Source organism: Hetaerina americana, unplaced genomic scaffold (genome assembly GCF_022747635.1).
Source record: "Hetaerina americana unplaced genomic scaffold, ioHetAmer1.1.p SCAF_1, whole genome shotgun sequence".
In the NCBI taxonomy this organism is placed as follows: Eukaryota; Metazoa; Arthropoda; class Insecta; order Odonata; family Calopterygidae; genus Hetaerina; species Hetaerina americana.
The window spans coordinates 26116275-26143273 of NW_027286069.1; the positions used below are offsets into that span (position 1 = coordinate 26116275).

General features: G+C 34.7%; 2 protein-coding genes across 3 annotated transcripts; one reads left to right on the plus strand and one right to left on the minus strand.

The window, feature by feature from the left end:
- Positions 1-209: 209 nt before the first annotated feature.
- On the plus strand, positions 210-20539 carry Dnai2 (dynein, axonemal, intermediate chain 2). Its single transcript, XM_071595917.1, has 11 exons — positions 210-392; positions 4102-4263; positions 5377-5527; positions 6050-6196; positions 8622-8875; positions 9905-10091; positions 12107-12299; positions 14927-15062; positions 16194-16340; positions 18202-18390; positions 20255-20539. Exons 1-11 carry the CDS (start codon positions 210-212, stop codon positions 20537-20539), a joined length of 2034 nt encoding a protein of 677 aa, XP_071452018.1.
- A 4051-nt stretch (positions 20540-24590) lies between these two features.
- On the minus strand, positions 24591-26952 carry COX6B (Cytochrome c oxidase subunit 6B). Of its 2 annotated transcripts, none has more exons than XM_071586641.1 (3): positions 26862-26952; positions 25392-25487; positions 24591-25177 (listed from the first exon to the last, which is right to left on the minus strand). In XM_071586641.1, exons 2-3 carry the CDS (start codon positions 25463-25465, stop codon positions 25009-25011), a joined length of 243 nt encoding a protein of 80 aa, XP_071442742.1. In that variant the 5' UTR covers positions 25466-25487; positions 26862-26952; the 3' UTR covers positions 24591-25008. The 2 variants fall into 2 exon arrangements, with proteins under 2 accessions (XP_071442742.1, XP_071442749.1); XM_071586648.1 differs by having other exon boundaries at positions 26867-26921.
- Positions 26953-26999: the final 47 nt, after the last annotated feature.

Genomic DNA, 26999 nt, shown 5'->3' on the forward strand with positions numbered 1-26999 from the left:
AATTTCTACCGTTGCTACGGTTACAGTTCTTCCAAACAAAAATTATTCTTCTATTGTTTTTTTATACTAAGGATAGTAAATATTTTTGCTACTTTAGCGCGGCGAATCGTACGATAGTAATGGTGCTTACAACATAGAATTGAGAGCAAAAGAACTTTTTAAAAATAATTAAACCTTTCGGAAAGAATCAGAGATTACATTCCAAGGACATGGAAATTAACTATGTTTACACAAAGAAAAGGAGTGAGTTTGGAAGACATTGTCTTTTCACAGAGACCACTTATCCTATGTCCCAGGATATATATCCTAATAGGTCCATAACCGCCAATTATGTTCTTCAGAATCCAATAAGTAGATCTGTGCAATGTGCTGCAATTGTGGCCGAACATGAGGCAAGTAACCTTGCCCATTTTTCACATAGTTTTACAGGTACTGACCTATACGTCTGTGTATCGATAAAATCTGAATTTAGAAAGATTATATTCATGAATGTGGACATTTCTTTACATGGGACACTCTAAATTTAATTATGATGTTAACAGACATAATCATAAACCTGTAAAAGGCACTAATCAAAAAAATTTTAATATTTTTCATTGTTAAAATGTTGACAGAAAGGAATACAATTCGGTTACTTGAAATAATAAATAATGTAGGCAAATTGAACCTTTTTATTGTTTAGCCAAGTTAATTAATCCAAGTAGCTTTTAAGGAGAGCTCTGTGAGCAGGTACCTTTTTAATGATTCATCTTCAATTTTTGCCAGGTGGGTACTTTCTATTGTTTTATGCATGAATTTCATCTCTTCCAGGACCCACAAATGGCCGCGGTTCATTGCCAGTTTGTTTATTATGTAGTGTGAAAGTGAATATAGACATTTCTATAGTCTCTATGGCTGTTACCATTGTTATTTGGTAATGGTCGAAAATGAGGGAGAAATTAAAAGAAATACAAGGGAGGATCAATTTATCCCTCTATGTGTACTTCCAGCTGTTGGATGACCTCAAGTTAGAATAATTTCGCACAAAGCATTCATATGTTATACTAAACAGTTAATTTTTGTTAACTCTTATCTATTCTTTATTTGCCTGAGAGATCAAACAAATGCAGTGGTGCCATATAAGATAGATATGAAACTAATTTTTGGCATTTTGAGATGAATTTAGTTTTCTGTAACTTTTCTAAGTTAATAAATGTAGCCGTTAAAAGTTGCCATTTTTCTGAATAGCTGGATGACCAACTTCTTTTTCCACAAATCTTAATAGAGGGAGTGGCTTTTTTTAAATATCCTCTAGAGATTAGGAATAAAAATCAATCTTTAAAAGTTTGATCTTCCATACTTCGAAATTGGAGGAAAATTTAAAAGTTTTCACCATGGATACAATAAGTAAAAGAGAAAATAATGCCAAATTGTTTCTTCAATGCCAGATCCATTCTTTTTGCTGATGATACTACCATTCTACTGAATGCCAAAAGCAGTGCTGAGCTTCAATAAAAAGTAGACTCCACAGTAATATGCCTTCAAAATTGGTTTCAAAACAACTTATTGTCAATAAATGTACAAAAAACAGTATGTACACATTTTGGCAAAAATCCTTCACCCTTGGTTAAACTCTGTAATAACAATCTAAATCTTGCTGAAAGAGTAAATTTCTTGTGTGTTCAGATTGAATCATCCCTAAAATGGCTCATACATTGACAACTTAATAAAACTCATCAGATGAGATATTTCTTTTGTTAGTACTAGCATAAATATCCTAAATTGTAGCTTTCATTCAAATTTTCAATCTCAATTATTATATGGCATTATATTCTGGGGTGACCCAAGCCATTGCCAAATGAATTTTAAAGTGCAGAAACAGATCATAAGAGCTATCTTAAACTAACCTTTCGAACATTCCTGCAGGCTTCATTGTCATGAACTAAAACTATGCCACAGGCTGCTTCTTATGTATATAATCTAATCTTATTTGTTCAGAATAACATGTCTATATACGAATAAAACCTAAAAATCCATCATTATGACACACGTACTAAACTTGACATACACATTGAGGCAAGATCATCTAATTTGGTGACCACCAAGGAGACAAATTTTTAAACATGCCTCATTCAGATTTGAAAACATCCCCAACAAATAATTTCAAGTGCATTCTAAAAGCATACTTGTTTATTAAACCTTTGTACCCTGTAGATGAATTTTGTGCATTATGTGAAGAAAAGTCTAAAATGCTGTTTGTGAAATATTTTTTCCATGCGATGTATGCTTACAAAATTGATGTACATTTTTTTTTGTTTTATGGCAAAACCATGCTGAACTAGCTTATGGAATTGAGCAATAAACAAATAAATGGGAGTTAATAAAACAGTAAACTATTTTCTTGCATGGCAGATAAGTATGATTAAAAAGTTGTTTATTCACCATATAAAGTGCCATTTTTTTCATAATATTTTCATATTTTGGCATTTGACTATGCTCATCATTATAGTTATCTACATATGATGTGGGTACAAGCATTTATCTCCTTTTATTGTTTATGGATACAAGTACACTACATTTTTGGGAAATAACTTTTTCAAATTGGAAGGGGTGTAGGCTAAGATGGATTAAAATAGTGATGGTTGTCTATTTTATAAGGTACACACATTGTCCACTCCCTGTTTACGCGCTTTTTATTTAATACCATTTTGTACCACTGAAAATTTGTAATGTTTTTGGCACAGTTCCTGATGATTAGCCCACTTAAAATTTTACACATTTGCATATTAATTATTACAATAGTAATATCCAATTCCTTTCTCCCAGGGTTTTCATACTTTCAGATAATCTCACCAATATGGGTACCTGTTGAAAGTTCTTGTAAGACCTTTCAATCTCTAATGAGGCCACTCAGGTCTGAAATGCACTCACTATGGTAAGTGGAGTGCTAATCTGAGGTGATCCACTAAATTCTGTCACCCTCCCCACCAAATAAATATTCCATTGACAGAAAGGCCCTGCAAAATGGGATCATATTTCTGGGGAGAGGGTAAAGGCTCAAAATAGATATACTCTTAGTGGTTGAGCATTTCAGTTAGTAGATTTCATGACTTCATCTCAATTTATACATTATATACCAATAAAAACCACTGAAATTTAGAAAATAAATTTTTCTTTATTAGCGATATCTTTTCATATGCAAAGAAAAGGATTGGTGGAATTAAATTGTTCCCTTGTGTAACACTGAATACTGTCTTACAACAACTTAGATATTCTGAAATGTACTCTTTATCATTTCACTAAAAAACTTTGCATGCTTTTATTTGTCATCACTTATGTAAGAAATGTTCTCTATAATACAAATTGCACAAAAACAATGAATAATTGTGCATTTGATATGCATAACAAATGCCAGTTAAACATTTGTAATATTTACAATGAAAAATTAATGTCGATTGAAGTATATTTCTAGCATAAGAAAATATATGGATGATATTATTTTAAGTTGGCATTGAAAAATAATTTGAATTTGGCATTTAATTGTATGAACAAAATTAAATGCCTTCTGGAATGGAGGAGAAGCTATTGACAACCTAGGCTGTCAAATGAAGTAATACCCAACATGAAAGATGTTACTTGAAAATTCCGTGGAAGCTTTCAAACTGCTCTCATATCATTTCAATTATTTGTTGACCTATTCAGTAGGGTACGCAAACTAACTTCTGAATCCTTCTCCATGTTACTATCACTTTTTCTGATATTCTCCCCTCTTACATTCTGCAGTCTTCCTTAGGCAAACCTCCTTACCAATGTTGCAATGTTACCAATTGAAAACATTGATATCCTAGCCTTAGAATCAGTTTAGTGCAGAAAAAATATCAGTTGACATGTTTGTTAGTACTGCATTGCTGCTGGCCAAAAATATCTTACAGTTATTGAATTTATTTATTGAGCATTTCATTTGCTCATATCTTGTGATGATAAAATGTATTAACAGCATAGCAGATGTTGCATGTCTATAAAAGACAGGAAGAACAACTTTGATTTATAAATTCTCACTATATTTAAAATTAATCATATAGAAGTTTTGAAGTGCTAATTTATTTATTCATTGAATTATAGGTGAATACAGTCACTGCACAGTATGAAAATAGAGGAATGAATCACACAGAAGGTGGCTGGCCAAAGGATATAAACATTGCTGAAGTAGAACAGACAATGAGGTACAGGAAAAAGGTGGAAAAAGATGAAATGTACATACACACCATACTTCAAGTATCTCATGTATGTATAACTACCTACTATTTTATGAGAAAGTCAGATATCCTGGATTATTCTAATTAGCTAAGTGATATTTTATAAATCTGGGTTGGTTTTTGGACTTTGATTTGGATATGTAAGAACTACCAGACCAAAGTTCATATGTAATTTTTATCAACATAACGATATGATTATAAGCTTTTGATGGGAGTATCTTCTATACTTTGTTTGTCTAACATGCTTTCTATCTTAACAAATTCCAAAGAAACTGTGGGAGATACAGCAACAGTAACTTTTAAAGGAGTCATCCGCTTATGTGCATTTCAATGCAACAATTTCAGAGTGTAAAAATCAATTGCCCCAATATTTCAGAGTTTAAGAGGACGCCTCGGTAACTTAAGTGGTTAAAACACTCGATCGGATATTGAGGGATCTGGGTTCAAATCCCAGTCAAGGCGAATGATTTTTACACTCTGAAATTGTTGCATTTTCTATCTTAACACTAGAATACCTTGTGCAGTCATTTTTACAAGCTTTCACAAACAAAACCTGAGAAAAGAAGTACAATTTGGTTAAGGGAAGTCATTCATATATCTTTAATTCTAATGATTCCACAACAGTAGCACATATGCAAAACAAAACCACAATCCTACCTCTGGTCAATACTACTAATTAGGAATAGAATGACCAAATCAGCCATTTTGACAATAAATGCATTCGTTTTATAATATCCTGATTCATAGTATCAACATGTCTTTCATTTTTATTGGAACGTTGCTCTATTTTTCCATGAGTTGGCATAATTAAGGAACATTTTGATCGATTTTTCGATCACTTAGCAGTGGGTCAAACAATTTTTCACTCATGGAGATGTAGTTTTATTTGCACTAACCGACAAATTAGTAAATAGCATGATTCCAAATATATTGTGTCCATAAAAGATTAAACATTCTCTAACATTTGGCTCTTCATCAGGAGGCAGACTCCTTCACTGGGTAATGAACACACTTATTTTGAAAATGCATACTTTCAGTCTATTTTGTGTACATATTTCAGTTTGGCTTTTACATATTGTACCAAAATTTTAGGTTTGAAATTTTGTGAACATTGATAAAAATCCTTTTTTCTTATCAATAGTCAATGGAGCACTGCATTCTTCAAAATAATGCTGTTGAAATTTACGAGGAATATTTTAATGGACCAACACTACCAGCAGCAGACACTGGAGTGAGTGGGACTGTAGAGAAAAGTACATCAAGGACTGTAAATGTGTTCAGAGACCCAACAGGTAGTGTATGAACAAAAAATATGCATTTATTATTTTAATTTCAGCGTAAAGGAGTACCGTATTTTCCCATCAATAACGTGCATCTCATGCATAATGCGCACCCAGAACTTCGTAGTTATCATGAATTTGTATAGATACCGCGTGCTCAGGGCTTCATGGTTATCTTGAACATGTATAGCATCTGCATATACACACACACACACACACACACACACACACACACACACACACACACATATATATATATATATATATATATATATATATATATATATATATATATATATATATATATACATTGTTGCATTGGATTACTGACTGGAGGGTAGTCGTGGTATTCCAGTGGGTAGAGCATTAGACTGCTGACCGAAGGGTCCCAGGTTTGAGTCCTGGGCAAGGCACTCTGGGCATCTGCAGCTCCACCCTTGATAATATTTATATGATTCCAAAAAACATTAATATTATGCATTAAAGTGAAATGTTTTTTCTTTATTTTTGCACACAATATAGCAACCAATACAGGCCGAGCATTCCCAGCATGTCACGTGTCATGGTCACCAAATGGTGGTAGTCGATTGGCTGTTGCACACTGTGGACTTGGATTTCAGAGGGATCGGCGCACAAGAGGAGGTGCTCCTGTGATGCTCAACTCATATATTTGGGAAGTTGGTCAGTAAAACTTTGCATCTGTACTAATAGTGTATTTAGATTAAAGACTTGCATTAATTAGAAACATCTTCATGATAAGGCAAGGCATTAAGATTATCAATAACAAGGCAGGGAAAATTCCATAATATTATATGCATGTTTTAGATTAATTATTAACTTACCAATTGTCAAAAATAAAACACCAAATAAATTCCTTTTATAAATTTAATTTTTAGTTTGCTTCTTCTCTCTGAACACTTCTTGAGCCAATGATATCATATTATTGTACATACGAGAATTTTCTTCATCTGCATAGTCTCTTAGGTTGGTTGAGTCTTTCTCTTTCGATCTAGATGGCAAGTCATCATTTTTTTTCAGTTACTCTTGGTATGGGGTACTTGCGTTATTTGCCAAAAAGCTCAAGGGGAAAGATTCTGGAAACAATTGTGAAAAGAATGTCTAATAATGTTATTAGTTTGAAGTGAGTTATCTAATGTTCAATATCAATTCAATGAAGAATTATGTTGAAAATTAAACCAATATAAAACCTAATAGAAAGAGAAAAAAATATAGTGAATCAAGTCAGCATAATGGTAGTGGGAGGCTTCTTTCCAAATCAGGGTTATTTCAGGTTGAAGAGTACTTTAAAAATGTACTTTAAAGTTTTCCCTAATAGCTCAAGTGATTTTCAAAATGCACCCAGAACAAAAATATATCTTTTATGTCATACTAACTTGTATATCATTTATGCTAATGAAAATCTTTTATAATTATGTTGAGAAGGTAAAGTCACAACATTAAAATTGAGAAAATTGTCTAAAATATAAATTAGAATACAATATGTAGGTATATATGTATACCTATGTCCTACATTGGAATATATACAGGATTTCTCTCCACATACCTGTTGCCAACAGAGGAACTATTGATACTAAATTTGGATTTAATAAATTGGGAGAAGATTTATTGAAACTGATTTCAGCAAATCAATTCAGTAAATTTCCTTCCTTGGATTTACTGAATGTGGAAGATTTACTGAAATAAATTCAATTATTTTGTTGATGGCCTGCTTACATTAAGTGGGATGATGGATAATTTATTCCTGCCTGTATGCATGCTTGTCGCAGATTGCTTCTTAAAGCACCGTTTTCTGCTAGACATTAAAAAACTTAAAATTTTTTATTAGCCATATCAATACTACCAATAACACATTTTTCAAAGATTGCTATTTCTGAGCACACTCACATCGGTCATGGTGAAGGAAAAAGACAAATTGAAATCAATTCTCCACCGTTTATATAAAAACTACACCCTTCTTTGCCATTTCCAGGAAATCCTGCCATTATAAACTACCTACCTATCCCTAATTGCACAAATGACCATATCTGTTAGTGCTTACCCTAATAACTGCTACTGCTGAGTTCACTTGGCATCCAAACAGATCATGAAGTAATATCATCCAGACCAACAATTAGGATATATATTTTTAAATTGCAACTCTTGGAACCAATATTCTTCCTAATATGACCACCACTGACTTGCTGACATGTTAGATTTGTGGGATTTTGTTTTTGAACTGATATTGCCAGTCTATGACCAATTAAAGCCAATGTTATAACAATCGCTTTTGAGGCCAAAATGGTGGGCTAGTTGAGACCATTTCTCTTTAAAGCAGTTTTTAAAGACTACTTTTAATTATACTACAGGTAGAACTTCTTCTCTGGTGATTTTCTGACGATTATAATATCTAAATTCTTCTTTAATGTACTTAATATTGTTTTCAGCATTTTATTTTATGATGTATGCCTGTGATAGCATTTGCTGAAGTACACCTTAAACACATTTTCATAGCATTATTGTTGATTTGCGGATTTGAACCCTGAATTTCCCCTTGTACAGATATTTTTGGGCACAGAGCCTTATTCAATTTCAATGTATAACTTAGTATAGCTTTTTCAGGTATCTACTGTAGAGACCTCATTGGTCACTCAGCATGTGATGAACTACATCCTATTCTTGCTCAGATTGCCAATATATGATTGGCATACTCCTCACGAATGTAATGGCAAAATAATCTTGACTTTAGGCATGCTAAACCTTTAAATTCACTATTATTTTCCCTATCTTCACAGGTAATATAAACAGAAAAAGAGTAGAAAAACAAATCCTTGAGTTATTGTATCAATAATTTGCCCTGAAAGTATACATTCAGGCATCACTTTGTGAAATTTCAGGGAACCCATAAGAAAAAAATGACTATGTATATTTTTACACCATAATGTTCCTTCATTGATCATTGTTTCAATGACCCTAAGCCAAACATGAAGGCCTTCATCATAAACAACCGGAACACAACCTTGTTCAAACCATGGCTGGTGAAGTAAAATTGGCTGTAAAAAATGTACGTGGTCGAGTTTTCCTTATGAATTTTTTGTTCTATTTACAGAGAATCCAAACAAGCCTGAATTGATCCTCACACCTCCATCACCACTGGTATGCCTCGAGTACAATCCTAAAGATCCTCACTGTCTCGTGTCTGGGGCACGTGATGGAAGGGTTGGGTTTTGGGACACCAGGAGAGGATCCCTGCCTGTGGATCAAAGTGGATTAGATGTCAGTCACAGAGACCCAGCTTCTTGTGTCAATTGGATTGCTTCCAAGTCGGGTTCTGAGTATTTCTCTGCCAGCACTGATGGACAGGTTTGTCCAGAAAAAAGACTAAAATTTAATTGGCCTAATTATCTGCAGAATGGTTACCTTTAATGGTTAATAGAATTTTCATAATAGAATTTCATTTTTTTTAACTTACTGGCTGAATAATTTGAACAATACTCTAAATATAATTACAGTATTTTGTTAGTTATTTTGCAATAAAGTATACATGTCGTTGTGAATGATGTGGCTTATAAAATTCGAATGTCTTGTCAAATCTGGATGCACATGAAAAGTACACCACAAAATAATTAGCAATCCTTGATTTTGTGGAAAATGAGGACAAGTAAGTCCACACAAAAATCTTGAATGTGCAGTAACAAACTAATAATTATACAGACTAATTACAAGAACTAATAATTATAATATGTGAATTAACAGGTAGTGAAGATTTTTACTATCTTATTTACTATATTATTGTGACAATCGATGCGCATTATTCTTTGTTATTAAGTATGAATTGTGTGATGTTTTATGGTAGGTATGTAGATTTTTAGAACATAAAATTAAGAGTAGAGAAATATTCAATAATTATCCAAAAATTTTGAAAGCATATTTTGCCTTGAAATGCATAGTTTTGACCAGATAATTTCTTGTTTTAATCTTAGCCTTGAGAAATAATTCATTTGGTTGCTTGTCACCTAGATAAGAGTATTTTAACAATTGATGGAGAATTGGACAACATACCAATCATGCATTCATAATTCTTTAATTAGTATCACATAGGTCAGATAGTGAAGAATTTCAATGAAAAGATGTATGTAATTATATTTAAAAACATTACACTATCTATGTACAGTACATCTTTAACACCATGATCAGACAAAGTAATATGCTATCTAAAAATTCTTATATTATTTGGTAATAAGGATAATTTCCTCCTTTCCTAGGTGTCCCTATGACAATTCATACAAGCCATCACACTTATAATTTTATACTTTAAATACCTAGAAAAAAATCAGTTACCACCTCCATATTATGAGTCAAGTAGAATGTTTATCCCCTTTTCAAACTTAGGTAAAATGGTGGGATATACGGAAACTTAGTGAACCTCTGGAAACATTAATTCTTGACCCTGGAAATAAATTCACTGGAACTGGAGCAGTAGTAGATACTCAGCAGAAAATTAGCAGAGCCTTGGGTGCTAGTTCATTGGAATATGAGCCGACAATTCCAACACGTTTTATGGTTGGCACTGAAAAAGGTACTTTTGACTAATGTAACTAATTGTAATGTGAAAGGAAATTATCATGGTTTATTCTGCAATTCATTTTACGATTAACTTATATGATTTCCGCCTTTTATTCTCTAGTTTCAATGTTGAATTATATTAGTGGCACTAGAAGGAAATTGATGTAAAACTTTCTTATGTAAATTGATTGACTTACTAATACTTGTCAATTTTTCTATAATTGATTGCTTATAGTGGAAAGAAGAATTTCTCTAAACTTTCCAAATATGGAAATACCAATGCCTCTGTACAGTAGTTTTTCATGTTTTCATGGAATAAAAGTAGTAGTTGCTGCAATGATGTTGTTGCGTTACTCTGATGCCCGCAGAGTTAAGATGAGATGCCAACTTGGGGTGGATACAAGGTTGCGATCTGAGTGATATCTAAAGAAACCCCCCGATAGATGCAGCTGCATGATTTTATTATCTTTATTTCACTTTACAGAAAATTACTAGCAGCATGGAAAAGAATTGGCCTTCACGCATTGACAATGTGAATAAATGTTGAAGGTCTTAAGTAGGTGCTACTGCTGTGGGGGGCCTTTAACAGGAGTTCCAGGACTTATTTAGTGGGGAGTAAATAACTTCAAATAGCCTTTTTACAAAACCAGCCAAGAACATGATATAGTAAATTTACTTAGCCTAGTTATCTGATTTTTCAACCTCTCTGAACTAATTGGAGTGCCCCAGCTTTCACATGGAGGATCTATAGGGAGATTTTAGTTTAGCATTGGGCTTCAGTACATTAATCGGGAGTACAAATAAATCATACCCATGGCTTAGGCATAGCACATTGGAATTATATTGTTTATTATATTTGTTCTTATTCATTAGACTCACACAGTCCATAGGTGGCAGTGAGTACACCAATGCTTACATGTGCATCTGAATTACAATATCTAACAGTATCATAACTCTTCTATGAATATCATGAAGAATTTCCATCATTAATAGTTTAATTTTCTTGAAAGGTAATCATCTGCTGGCATCAATCATAACATTCCTTTCCACTGTTACAAATATGAAACACCTCAGTTATATAAAAACAGCTTTAATGGGCCAGGAAAGAATAATATAAATATGAATATGCACAAAATTCAAATCGTGAATAGAAAAAATTCCAGTAGCAAAGTAGGTTAGATTAGAAAATAATACAAAGTAATAAACAAGATATCCAACCCCATTCTTTCCATCTTTTTAAATCAAAAATGGGCAGCAACCAAGCCAACCAACCTTGATATAGAACAATGTACTACAAATTTGAATATCAACTACTGATTCCTTTCCAAGAAAAGAATTTTACTGACATCATATTATATTTCGTAAAGCTAATATTACTTTGCAATCAACAATCACTGAATCTGGTCAAGTGATCCTCAACCAAACAAAGATGGTGTAACTGGACCTTAGAGCATGTTGAGCAATTCATATATTTGGAAGATATTTTGGATGAAAATGTTCATCGTAGTAGGGGCATTACAAGATTTGCATTAGCAAAAGAAGAATTTATCAAATGATAAATTGAGGGTACCAGAAGAGGAAGACTAAACATGTTTTTCAGAGCTGGTGGCATCAAAGAAGTCACTTGATGAAATATTAGGGAAGTGAAACAATTATATGGAATGGAGATTTTGAGAGAGAGGATTCCAAAAACATCATGGTAAAAGAGGAGAATGTGTGAAGCCCCGGTATCTTTATTTACATAGGGAACAAGTGAAAGTGGCAAATGTATTCTTTTTGTTAGATTCAGTCAGCAAGTATATTATTTGCAGAGAATGCTGATGCCAGTTCTTAAAAATTGCCATCATAAAGAATAACAATTTCTGACTTTTTCGTGTTGGAAAGCATTTTATTAGATTTAACATGTTGAGGCATATCAAAGATCGCTTTCAGAAACATATTGGAGTGGTTTATCACAGCAAGACATTGATGTATCACAGTAAAAATAATTACCAATATAACCTTAACCCATTTCATATGCATTTCCAGGTTATGTCATCAATTGTAACAGAAAAGGTAAAACTCCAGCAGAGAAGCTTGTGAGTCAATATTCAGCTCAAATTGGACCAGTTCACTCTCTTCAGCGAAATCCTGCATTTCTCAAGAACTTCCTAACTGTTGGTGATTGGACAGCGAGAATTTGGTCTGAGGATGTGCGTGAATCAGCCATCATTTGGACGGGGTATGGGCTAATTAATATCAGAGTAATAGAAAAGACACTTAAACCATGTAAATCAAACCAATTGTTGTCAGACAGAACTTCAGACATCAGGGCACGAAGCTGATATTTTTCCTATGCGACTGTGATTTTCCAGGTAGATCTGGTACCCAAAGAATCACACGCAGCTTGGTTAAGGTTTAAATGTTTCAGATTTGTCTTGTTAATTCACAATCACAGAAGCCCATGATAACATGAGATGGCCTATCCACTGCCCATACTCTTTCGAGGGGATCGGGATGGTGCGATGACTATCGTACTGGTTTCCTATCCAGAGGACCAAGGTTTAGATCCCCGTGGCATCGAATATTTTTCAGTGGTATATCAATCCCTACGTGAGTTCCTTTGTAGAGGGCGTTTTGAGTGAGTACGCCATCCATCGGATGGGACATTAAGGTACGGACTCCTCGGTGCCTTTCATTAAGAGTAGGTGATCCATACCTAATGGTGCAAATGACCTTAGTTGTCAGTTGCCTCCCCTAAATACTACTACTGCTCTGTCTATACAATGACCTTTTAGTTGTCAATAACTACTTAAACACTTTATACTTTTTCAAAATCTTCAACAGTTTTCCTCTTCTTACAAATCACATTGTGGTGTAATTCATCTGTAGATCCTAAATTCGTTTTTCACCGAGAGTAAAATATAAGTCGAAAAAGTAAACGCTTTTACATTATTTACCCTATTTTCGGATTCATTTCTAATGGTTTAAGTACTTTATAAATTGGCCATTTCATATTAATAACATATCTTTTAAAATATATTTTTAAACATAGCATAGCAAATGTTTTGAAGTTACCTCGACTTTAAAAATTACATTTCAAAATGATGTAACTAATAATTATCTAAAAAGTTCATTGAAAAAAAAATATATATATGTATATATATATATATATATATATATATATATATATATATATATATATATATATATATATATATATATATATATATATATATATATATATATAATACATATATATAATATATATATATATATATACATACATATATATATATATATATACATATATATATATATATATATATATAGTGGGTCGCGGTAGTCCGGGGGGTAGAGCATTGGCCTACTGACCAGAGGTGCCCGGGTTTGATTCCCTGGCAAGGTAATCTGGGCACCTGCAGCTCCACCCAAGCTATGTGATTTTTTGGGTACAAGGTCCTCCTGGGAAACCATAACCGGCACAGGGAAAGGAACTGGCCCATCTACCCTGATTTGTGAATTTCACACCCCGTCGGGCCCTACCAAACCTGATTACTGTGTTTATGGTTTATACATATATATTTATATATATTATATATGTATATATTATAAATATATATATATATTATATATGTATATATTATAAATAAATATATATATATATATATATATATATATATATATATATATATATATATATATATATATATATATATATATATATATATATATATATATATATATATATATATATATATATATATATATGTTAAACCCATTGGGAGTAAAAATTAGTGAAATTTAACAAAATAACAATTCTTTCAAATTTCTTCCAAAATCTACCAATCAGGATAAATATGTTGTACACACAAAGCATGTTCAGGACTCTATTAATTATTTTCATGTATTTAATATTTATAGAAGTGCAATTTCATCTGTATAAAATATGTTTATACCCTATTATATAAGATAGTGTTGTAATATTTTGTATAGGTGATGAATAAGTTGCCTGCCAAATCCTTAGATCAAGGCACTAATTTGGCATGAAAGTTTGATTGCCAGTTGGTGTCACATAAAAGGACATATTATCATACATTTAGGAGAGTGGCCGGGGATGGGGGATGTATAGAATGATTTGTGCAGACGTGAGGAGTTTTGGAGGGAACAGAGGATCAGATGGCAAGTGAAATGTGAGAAGGGTGTGTGGTAGGAGTTGATGACTGTGACTGCCGAAATAAGAGAGAGGTCAACAGACAGTAGAATAAAACATTAGACCTTGTAATTGGGGATGGATATTTTGTTGTGGGTTACCAAAATTTTCTCAATGAAAACTTTCATGTTCTGCATAAAACTCAAGGTAAGAGAAACATTTCTTATCCTTGACAATTGGGTTGGCCTAGATGTTTAACCCTCTTATGTCTCTTTGAAATTAATGCTGAAAGTCAGCAGTTCTTGGTGATATAAGTGAGGGACTTTGGAGGTTAGCAGGTCAACATCCCTTTCTTAACCCCTGTGCTGATAATGTCAATAAACAATGCATTTTTATTGGCATATGACAGAAATACCATCAAGATCAAGTGTATTACTATTGTATCATATTATGTTAGCTGATAATTCAGCTAAAAGACTCGGAATTGTAAATTTTGGGGCCATACAACTCATTTGCAACATAATTGGGCCTGGTCATCAACAGTAGCACACAAGCAAAATAAATGCACATGTAATCATAGATAGGATAGATCAAGATAGATCTTAAATAATTTTAGCTTTTCAGGTCTTCAACATGAATATCTATGAAAAACACAAAACTGATTAAACCATAAAATTTTGCTTAAGTCCATCCTCCCTGTTCCTTCTCTATTTCAGCTTTCATAAGGTGATGCTGACAGCTGGAACATGGAGCCCAACTCGATTTTCTGTATTTTATACCACAAGGGTAGATGGATCACTTGATGTGTGGGATATACTCCAACAACAACGGGAACCTTGCCTAAGTGTCAAGGTATGTTATGCAATTTTTAACTAACTTTGGAATCAGATGGTAAAATATGGCAATATCATATGATCACTAATTTATTCAAGCAAAAATGGCTTTATTTTATATTATCGCATGTAACTGAGAAATTTTCAGATATTATGTATTAAACTACTTAACTGAAATGAAACCCTTTATGTTGAATGAAGATGCTTTGCTTTCCCACAGAGAATATTTTATTACAACCAAGGTTTCCTTACAGCATAATATCATCAGGTCTGGACCTGGTTTGGATCTTAAGATGTTAAGCTATAGCAAAACCTAGGTTGTAATAAAAAAATGTGGAAAAGCAAAGTGTCTGCTTTCATCTGGAAGGATTTCCACCATGTTACACCTGAAACTGGGTCATCCTTTAGAATGCGTTAGATTTCCAATGGCTACTGCCATTTTGCACTACACATATGCATTTCTGTAAATAATTATCATAGCATGAATATTCAAGTATACAACCTTACAGAGAAGTTAAACCTATATGTTAAATGAAGAAAATTCCACTCACATGACTAGCTGTTACTGAATTAGATTTGATGGTAAATATATTTATTATTCATTCACATTAAAATTAACACATCTTGATTCATTACTACTTGCATTAATAACCTTAAATATCATGGCTAAAATTGGGTACATTTATTTAAGTCCAAAGATACTTCACATTGAATATTTACTATCGCATGTAGCACCTAAATTTCTCAGATGCTTGATCTCCTACCAGAATACCATTGCTTTGAACCTAAATCTCCTACTCTGCCCCCAAAGCACCTTCACATATGCAGGGCTTCAAGTTATTTTTGAAAGAACTTAACTACAAAAACTTACCTTAAATAAGGCCCAAAGGGAATAAACACAAATGGTAAGCGTGAATAGGCAGGAAAAGTATTTTAAGGGCGTGATATATAGAAGGATGCTTTGATCTTCAGTTGAATGAACTAATAGTCAGCAGGCTCCCATACCACACACTTTCCTTTTCTTGTTAATAACAATAAATGATATTAGGCATGTGCTTTTTATTTAAAATAGATTTTTAATGTAGGAACAACAAGAAATGTAATATTTTTCCATTGAAACTGAATTACTTATAACTATATTCAATTACAGGTATGTGATGAACCACTACGATCACTACGAGTACATGAAGGAGGACAATTGGTTGCAATTGGGAATGATGTTGGGACAACCTACTTGGTAGAGCTTTCTGAGAACTTGGCCATCACACATCGGAATGATAAACCTCTACTGACTCAGGTTTCTATCAATTCATATGTAATCAGCCAAGAGTTTTCAGATTTGATAGCTCTGAATACATGAATAAGCCTTGCTCATCCATTTTTTCAAAATTTCCATTTTTCTGGGCAAAGAGCTGCTTTGAGGGAAACCGTCAGGGCAAAAACTTGGCAATCCAAGGCTGACAGCAAGCACTACCAATACTATTACAAAGCAGTCTGACAATGAAACTTTTAGAAGTCCATACATTGTAATATCAAATAATGCATGCTGAGTAATTTTATCAAACTATGAACAAAATATTATCATTCTTGGAATCCTCACCCAATAATGAATATCTCGGATTATTTCATGACAAGTAGTCCAACCAGGTAATGTTTCTAAAATAAATATTCATAGCAACAAAGATTACAATAAGAGGAAAGCAAACTTGAAGGATGTGAATTCCGAGGGAAAAGCACACTTATTATTTGGTAAAACAAAATCACAGCTTGATGTATCGTGGGGAGCTAAAAGATATGTATCAGATAAAAAAAACTTTTAAATTCAATGTTGCATGAGGCTAAATATAGGTGTAGATGGAATTTAATAATGAATATTATGAGAGGTAAAAACAGAGGTAGAATAAAAGTTGGGCACTGTAAAATCACCAAGTGTTAGTAAATCATCAAATTAGTAATCATTCCAGAGATTTTCAGTAGTTTTCATTTAAGTACAGATGTGAGTTCAATGAAACATAAACACATGCAACCAATAAATTAAATGATTGAGAGGAGGTTCATGCAAAGGCTGACTCCACATTAGCATGAGATTTTCTTCGAGCTTGAGACTGCAGAGGAGAGTATGTACACCTCCACCCCTGAATTTAACACAAGCATCTGGATTTCTGTCAGTAGTTCTTGGATTTGGATCACTCCCATGCTACTTTCAGTTACTCAAGGTAAAAATTCCATTCTTTGAATTTTTGCCATATTCAACTCCAGGACACCATTCTTATACCATTAAGAATTCACTTCAGTCTAACCATTACAGTGTTTTACAAGATTAAATATACATATGTTTTCAACAAAAAACAATAGTATCCACAGAAGTACTTCAATAGCAGCTTTCTTATCCTCAGGACCATTTTGAAGAATGAAACAAAGGAATGTTGAACAGAAATATACTCTTAGATCTCTCTTGCATCTTACAAAGTTCACCAATGATTACTTTAATCCTTATTCGTAACTCTTTAACTCATGGTCCAATGAAGATTTAATTGCCTTGAGTTCAAGGTTAATAGACTAGGAAGCATTTAATACACTAAATTCTTCAGTCTAAAGCAGTTGTAGTGAGTGTAAAATGCTTCAGAGAGAGATTCAGAGAAGGAAAAGCCATCTAATCTACACTGGTTTTTCCAAACATTTAAATTGAGAGTCAGCACAAACACTTATTTTGCTAGTAAAATCTAAATTCCTACGATGAGACCAGAGAATAAATTTAGAGTGGATCCCAATTGAAGGAACCAACATTGAGATATCCTGGAATTGGGGTACGATTTTAGGGATTAAAAACCACACCTTCTATTTTTAACAGCATTTATTTGATTTTAGGTTAAAAAATTAATTTGTGAGATCTTTTCCAGGAAAAGTGAGGATTCCACAAGAAACAGTAAATGGACTATAAGCCCATGTAATTAGGCACAAAATTCAATTTTTAACCGCTAGGCTGTTATTCAGATTATGGTTATAACAAGTGGGAGATATACATTACCGATTATTGAATCTTGGATATAACTTTATCATTAACAGTAACATAATATGACAAGGTATGAGTTTTATATACAAAGCAATGTCAGTACTGTTCGGTGAATATTAAGATCAAATTCCACATATTTTTCTAGATGCTGGAACGTGAAAATCGCAGGGAGAAAATACTGGAAGCACGAATGCGTGAAATACGTTTAAAAGGGAAAACCAAACCGGATGTAGGGCCTCCTTTAATCGATTCCCAAGAGACAGCAAAGGCATCTGCAGGTAATACTGCCCTCCTGGATCAAGCCGAGAATGAATTCTTTCAAGTAGTTGACCAGGTAAGGTGTGACTGTTATTGAGATTATCATTACATACATTAATGAACTTATTATAGCAGTAAGGTTTTTTTGATTGAAAATTTCCAAAATTTTACAGCACTTAAATCTTATAATTGATGCAACGATTAACTCTCAGGATTCCAAAATTTATCAGTGGGTAAAGAGTGGTATTTTAAACTGAAAATAAAAAGGAAGGAAGAATTTGGAACCATTCAATAGATTGGGTACACCCTTCCTGGTGTAAAATCACCATTTCTGATTTTTTTGTATCCTAAATTGTGGATCTATGATGTTAGGTAAAGCCATTTTGTTTTCACATGTTCATGGAAAGAGCATTAAATTTTGCAGTGCAACACATTTTTTTGTCAAGTGATCAGATATTTATAATAACATTAAGTATGTACCAGGAATAACAGGCAACCCTGTCTCACTTCCCTGTGAATCACTACCATCTTGATTCCCCGCCTCCGGCTCTTACCTGTTCCAATTTATTCATCCACGTTTTGAATACGTCACCTATCCCTCTGGGCTACTCCTATACTCTGCAAAATCTACATTAACTTTGCCCACTCTACATGGTTAAACACCTTATCAAAATCCATGAAGCACACAAAGACATCCTGATGATATTCGATATTCCTTTCTACTAATAATCTCATAACTGCCATAGCATCACACATTCATTCCTCTCCCCTTTCTTAAGTCAAACTGATCTCCACCTAGGTAGTTATCTTCACTAATTTGTAACCTATAGATGATTCTTACAACTACCTTTGCTGTACATTAATTTGGCAGCTGCTTTACACTTTTTTAGGATGGTAAATTAAAACTGATCCAAGGAAATCTAACCAAATTCCCTCCTCATTAATGCTACATACAAGTTCAAAGGATCCCTTCCCTAGTTTATATTTAGCTTTCCGTAAAACCTTCTCACCATTTCTATGTGTGCATTTTTTCATGCTTTTAAGCATCACTCCTGGGTTTCATGGCTTCTCAATTCCCTGCCAATCATATTTCTTCCTTAGCTGATATATCTCTTTTTTAAACTTCATTCACCTTTCCCCAACTGTTTTCATTCTCTAATCTGAATAGTGATATTCATTAAGTTTTTCTTCATACTCCTTCCTGGCCAAGTCCTGTCATTGCCAAGATTCATTTTCTCTTACTGACAGTCCAAATTTATCATGGGAATGAAAAATTAGGTGGTTTCCAGTTGTCCTCCTCAATACTGTTAACATGACACCATCACTCAATTGGCCACCTAATGCGGCCAGATGCCTTGGCAGCTACCTCAGTGAATAACAGATTCTGCACGAACTTTCACCTTGCTCTTCCACTTTGACCTAACACGCATGGGTAACCTTACGAGGAGCAATTATCATTTCCCACGCCAGTAGAGTTCTAGGGGTCAATCGAATGCTCAAGCCCTTCCACCATATCAAATCTGTAGCCCACGGCAGGGATGATATAAATAAATTATGAATTTTTACTGAGTTCATTTACCTTTACAAATAAAGATGGAATTTCCTGAAGTCAAGTTTCCTACATTCAACTTCATTACAAAAATGAGTAATTTATAAAAATGGAACTGCAATGAGTATGGACTATTTCCCCTCTGTCCAACAGGACCTGTTCTTTACTCCAGGCAGGGGCTTGGCAGACAGTGCAAAAACTGTATGGTCAATACATTCTAATCAGTGACATTTTATGCTGGTGACATTCTGTCGTTTAACACTTACAAAAATACACAGTTTACATACACCATAACATTTTAGCTATAAGAGAATTCTGATGTACATTTTATTTGCTTAATATGTTAATATGGGCTGTTTGATTCTATACCATTTGTCTATCTCCATCTCAGGGTCTCGAGAAGCTGGATCAAAGAAGAGTAGTAGCAAAACAAACTGATGATGATGTGGATGAAGTCACTGAAACTAATAAAGAGGCAGAACCTGGAGAAAATGCTCCAGAAATTAATGATGATGCAGCTGAAACAGGAGATGAATCACAAGATAAAGTAAAGAGAGAGAAAGGAAAACAAAAGAAACCTAAGACAGAAGAGGGCAAAGGTGGTGGAGTAGGTAGTAAAGGAGGATCAAAAGGAAAGACTGGAAGTGAATCCAAGGGTAAAAAGAAGAAAAAATAAAGCAATTAAATAACGATTACACTGAGGGATACACGTTTATACATTTAATGTCTCCGACAATAATGCTCTCAATTTAGGTGCTAGCATAATTTTTCCTACAATTCGGATACTAGATGACAATTAGCATGTTGCAAGACAGAAATGCTGTTATTATAGTAATCTAAGAATGATTCATGGAATAAAATATTGTGAAGTACCTACTTACTGTAATAGCTTTCGATGAGCTTAAGATTAGGGCTGACAAAGAGACTACACTTAATCACGACATGCTTGAGTGAATATGTATTTCATAAAATTACATAAGTAAAAATAATACAATTTCCTTTTTGTAAAAACTTGTCTCAGAATTAATATTTCAAATCACGTTAAAGATATGAAACTAATTTGTTAAGTAAACTAAGCAAGTATCCTTCTACACTCCCCATCCTTGAGAGTAGCTACACTCATTAATTTTGGCGATACACACCTTATATACAGTCTCATGCCACTAAAGTTGGCACATGAGATCTCTCCCAACAGTTGTTGGCCTGGGTCAATTATAAAAAATAATTACCTGAATTCCTACATTCACTGAAAAGCCTTCGAAGAAGCACCCTGGTGCATCCACAAACCACTGTAAGCAGGTTTTCCACGTCCCGTAAGCCTTCTGGGAGGTGGCCCACGGTATGCTGCTAAGCTCCCTTGTCATGGCCTGCTGTAACGCTTCCACCTAGCTGACGTCCTTTCAGCACGGATTTGAGGTAGGGGAAGTGGAAAAAGTCTGGTGGGGCATTGTCTAAAAAACTTGGATCCTCACTCACATGATCGAGAAGCTCTTGGCAGATCTGCGAGCGAGTTTCCTAACGTTCGTCTGAGAGAATTCGCGGCACCAACTTTGCACAAACCTTTCTCATGCCCATATTTTCGGTCACAAGTCGATGCATATCACTTTTAAGGATGCTCAGTTCATCAGGAATCATACAAACACTCATTATGCGATCCCTGTCCAACAAAGCTTTCACTTGCCAGATTTTCGTCACTTTATGAGGTCGAAGGGCACTTCAACATCTTCTTTACCCTCCAAGACAACTTGTGCCACTCAATCTACCCATGGCGTTATCACCATTTGCTGTCTTGGGCATGTCATGAGTGCCTTTCCCAGCTTTGCCCAGTTCCACGCTAAATTTGATTTCGTAGTGCTGTTCCAATTACCGTTTCACGACAGAATAACAAGGTCACATTATAGAGGTTCCGCAAACGTACGATCTGCACTTCGCAGAGGCTGGGAGGCAACAGCCTTTACAGAGACTCCCATCCCACGAAACCTACCAGAGAAACCGACGCTCATCCATCTCGGAAAAAATAAGTCGGACTACTTTTGGGACAGACCTCATATTATATGTAATATTATTTCAACTGTGTTGCAATTTTTTCCTTGTATGCAGCTCATGAATCCTGCAGTTACAATGTTATGAATTAAGAGGGGTTTTGCTTAGGGTAAAATTGAAACTATTTTTTTTTTTAAATAAAAGAATACATTACCAAATACATACATAAGAGTCAAGTGAGAATGAAGTCTTCCCATATTTAAGTGAGTGAATAACAATTAGCAGCCACGTTGGTATTGCTTAATTATTGCACATTTATTTTCCCCTCAGAGATGTACATTATGCAAGTAAATTTATATCCAAGAGTTACTGGTAAGGAATTAGCACAAAAAATATTTTTGCAATTCCTACAACAGTGTAATTTTCAGACAGGTGTCCTCCTTTTCGTAAAGGGCTGGTGTGATTTTACATATATTGCTGCATGGTATTGTTAGCAGGATTAAACTAATGCAATAGAATGAATCCTTGCAGTGTAACTAATCTGCAGCGAGGTTCCCCAAACAGCCTAAACCCATTCCTGGTGAGTTCCTAATCTAGAGATAATATTGAATTTACTGTGCCAGACACTTCTCTCCATTTGCAAGTAGGTTGTGAAATACTACAGGGTCTGTACAGTAAGTATCGTGACTGGTTCGCTGTAACCTCAGTGGTGGATGGGGGTGTGGTAGAGGGGGTCCCCAACCACTCAGGCACACTTTAGTTCAGTCGCCTCCGGGCATGCATTGAGACAAGAGGCGGATTTTTGTAACGCGTGATTGTTTGTGGTGTCGTCGCACCAGCATGGAGCACACAGTCGAGCAACGCTACACTGCGAAGTTTTGTGTTTAACTCGGGAAATCTGCATCAGAGACCCTTGAACTCATTAAACAGACTTGTGGGGATGATGTCTTAAGCTGCACAAGAGTTTTTGATTGGCAAAAAATGTTTTTGGAAGGCTGGGAGCTCGTCGAAGACGAGCACCATGTTGGAGGCCCAACGACTACTCAAAATGCTCAGGTGGCCAAAGTGAAAAAAGTTATGGACTATTGACAGGCATTTAACCATTGACCATATCAGTGAGGAGACTGGCCTTTCAGTCGGAACCTTCCACACCATTGTAACAGAGGATCATGCGATGAGGAAAGTGTGGGCGAAGCTGGTGCCGAAAGTCTTGAGCGAGGAACAAAACCTGTTGCGGGTGGAAATTTTGGACTGCGTCCTGGAAGATGAAGATCTTCTCGACAATGCTATTACCTCTAAGGATAGCTCAAAAGCAGCTCTAAGGATATCGGTTCGACTCAATCAAGATGGTTCAAGCGGCGACAACAAAGGCTCTCAACAGTATTCAGGAAAACGGACTTCCAGGGGCTTTTGACGAATGGCAGATGCACCGAACTTATTGTATCGATGCAGGAGGAATATATTTTGAAGATTATTAAGTAATTTTGATGATAACTGCAATAAATTGGGACCAGTCCAGATAGTTATTGTACGGACCTGTATCTATACACCAATAAGCTGCTGTGGGAGGGGGCAAAATATTCTTGGATGAAGTACGCAGCTGAATTCCCAGTCGCCTCCTCCAAACTTACGTTTTAAGAAATCACTTAGAAGTGGAAGAGATGAATGGCACATAAAACTCTACATAAAATGTTACAGACAATGCAATTGTGGCTTAAAAAATCAGGAATTATTAGTGACATGCTTCCAGGGGATTGGTATATGTTGACCCAGACCTCGAGTCTAAACAATAATGAAAACCCAATCTTCTTGTGTTACCAGAGAGGACACCCATTCTCTTGATTTCCATTCCTAACACATGCTATATTTTTCATAAGCATTTGGAAACAAAAGATATTCATTAAGTGGAAAGAAGTATAAACAGTTTCCCTCATTGCTGCAAGTGCCACTATTGTCACAAAAATCAAATTATACTCTAGTTTTGGGTTTTCATAACTATACAATAAAACAACCATTTAGGACACTTATTTATCAGCACACATTGGTTTCTACACAGAAATATGAGCTGACAAGGATAAAAAAGATACTAAGATTTACTGAGGAAGGAAACATTACTAGTCCAACATTAAGGCAGTCAAATTGCCCATTTATAAAAATTCCAAAACGGCAGATCTGGGAAAACTAGTTAAAGGAGCCTTCCAGAAAGTTTTTGTTCCATATCATTCACAAATAGATTATTACTGGAATTAAGGGTTTCACAGCACAAAACTGCCCGAGCTTAAACAAAGTTTTGTGGGACATGGGATTATTCTACATGTTTTCATATAATTATACAATGAGATGAAGATGATTCCAATTTACAGTTATTGCATCTACGTACAATCTTGCATAACTCCTTAACCAAACTGCTAACTTAAGTTGCTGTGAGAAAGCCAGTTACATGTGAAGATGATACATCCTCCCACTGAGAGAATTAAACTATTTCAATGGCATCTTGTATTATTGTTAATATTTTCAAATACAATTTTCTGTCAAGTTTAACCTATCAAGTGAAACCAAATATTGAATAAATTGAATTATTTAAGAAAGTATGTTAAGAACTTGGGAATATTTGAAAACAAATATAACATTCCATTAAGTACTATATTTTAACACTGAATGACATAAAAATTGCCATTGCACGATGTACAGGTAAATATTACAAGGAACCAAATAACAATATGAATAACAATGAAAACTAGCAGTGGTTTTATAACACTGTATTTACTTGCATTTCAAAATTACAGATAATCACCAACTAGCCAAAACTATGCATTTCTGGCACAGTTAGAGCAGTCTCAAGATCTGTTAAGAGACCAATATTCCATTGTAACTACTGCCTCCTTTTCTGCCTGATGTGAACAAGTGCTCTGAGGCATGCTGCTCCCAGAAGATTCCTCAAGAGGTACATTGCAAATTGGGTGAAACGTGGGAAATTTTGCATATATTTTACAAATGATAAATGGAACATTTAACAAATACTATCCAGATATCACCAGCACACAAATTATTAGCCATTTAGACTAAATAGATGATAAAAAATGTGCCTTAAGAAGATTTGCAAGGACATGACTTGGCACTGTAGCATTAAGGGGCATATTAATAACACTAAGGAAAAAATGTTTAAATTCTTCCTGGGAATCGGCCTTCATCTATCTGGGTATCCCACTTCTCAACCCAGGCATTAGGACACATTGATCGGTAAACTTTCTTGAAGTAATTGCATGGATCATACTGCTCGCCCTTGATCTTTCTGCATCGATGAAAATCTACATAACTCTGGTAGCAATACCTGTATTAAATAAGAAAAAGATTAAGTCCTCTTAGAAAATATTCAAACAAAATCTCACGTGTATAAAATAGGATCAAGAAAAATTGAGCTATGAAATAAGGGTGAATAACTACTTTCCAATTATTGTATGAAATGATGGCATTCTTTAAACATTAAAAATACATATAAAACTTTGGAATTTGAGGGTTTATATGATATGGAGGAAAATACTTACCTAGTTTGGTTTTGATTTGGAAACCTTGGGTCAAATGGTGCCGTTTCCAGTTTCATCTGAGTATCGCTTACCATATTTTCACGGGTGGGAGTAGTACTAGAAACAAGGAATACAATTTAATCACTCAAACCCTCCTTCTGTACATTTCTGTCTTCTCCGTACACCACACATTTTGGAGAGGACACCAGCAATAGTATAAGAGGGACACACACTAATATTCAATTAAGGTAAATCAGTAACCACTTATTGCTCTAAATATGGAGGAATAATAAACAGCAACTTGACTAAAGGTTAAATAAAAGGCCTCGGTGAGATTGACTGGGGAGAAATACTTCACCAGCGCAAACCAACCGTTTTATTTAGCCTAATCCATAGATCCCACACATTTTATCTCTACGAACATAATGATACCCAACACATTTAGCCATTCCTTGATTCCGACGGTACAATTACCGACAAAACTTCTCCGAGTCAAACGGGCATCTCGACGGATCCTCTCTCTCACATTGATCGGCCATTATCCCTCTAATATCAAGACTTAGATTTGAATTAGTCCAACGGTATGACTTATTGTTATGCAATGACCTGAATTTGGTACCAGGCGTTGCTAATAATTCGGTTATCAACGAAACTATGATAATTACAACAATGGAGAATTTTAGCCAATTACTGCATTTCGTTGACTTATCAATGGCATTTCAATTGCGGGTAAAGCATATGCATTTCTTTACATGACATAAATCATAGATATCACAACTTCCGTTCGGGTGCTTGACTTATTCTGTTAATGAAGACTAGAATTAATTATACATTGGACTAACATCGCATAGAAACTGCAGGCCACCAAGACATTCTAGTATGCGACCTTCGTAAACAATGAAGGTAGCATGCCTGTAATACAACCAGTATTAGCAGACTTATTACGAATGAAGCAATGCATGAATGCACAAGAAATGGCTAAACGGGAAGGGCAGACTCCGAAGACAAGGATATTCGATGATGCGAAAAAATACCCACGTGAAAGCTTGCCTTCCACTTAATTATTCCATCTAAATGCGATATGCTTTGCGGCCAATAATTCGGCTGTCTCCTTACTATGGGTCCGTTCCATTAATCGCAAGCTTAGAAGTTCAGAAGTACTTGTAACTTGCACATATGCTATATGCTGATGATGATAAATGGTGCAATACTCATTTGTCTTCAATTCAAAGCAGTCAAATCGAGTGTTATATGTGAAATATTTAACTGTTTCTAGGGTGAAATCGACTTGTAACTTTGATCTAAGGGCCCCAGGCCATTAGGGTTAGGTCTCCGATTAAGGCTTATTTTACACGTGAATAGTAATATAATTCCGATAGATTACTAAAATATCGTCAAGTTTGAATAGCTTAAATAAGCTAACTCAATTGCGCGAGTTATAACACGCATACGCGCTCTAGAATCATAAATTATAACCGAATTCCAACTTACTTTACCAATATAATATGGCGAAGCCCAGTATTACTTCGTCAAGAAGAGCAAAAGCGCAAGAGCAATTTTGCCATCTATTTCTCCTTCGTCGTAAACAAATGACGTTGGAAAAGTACCATGCGTCGAGCGGTCGTGTAT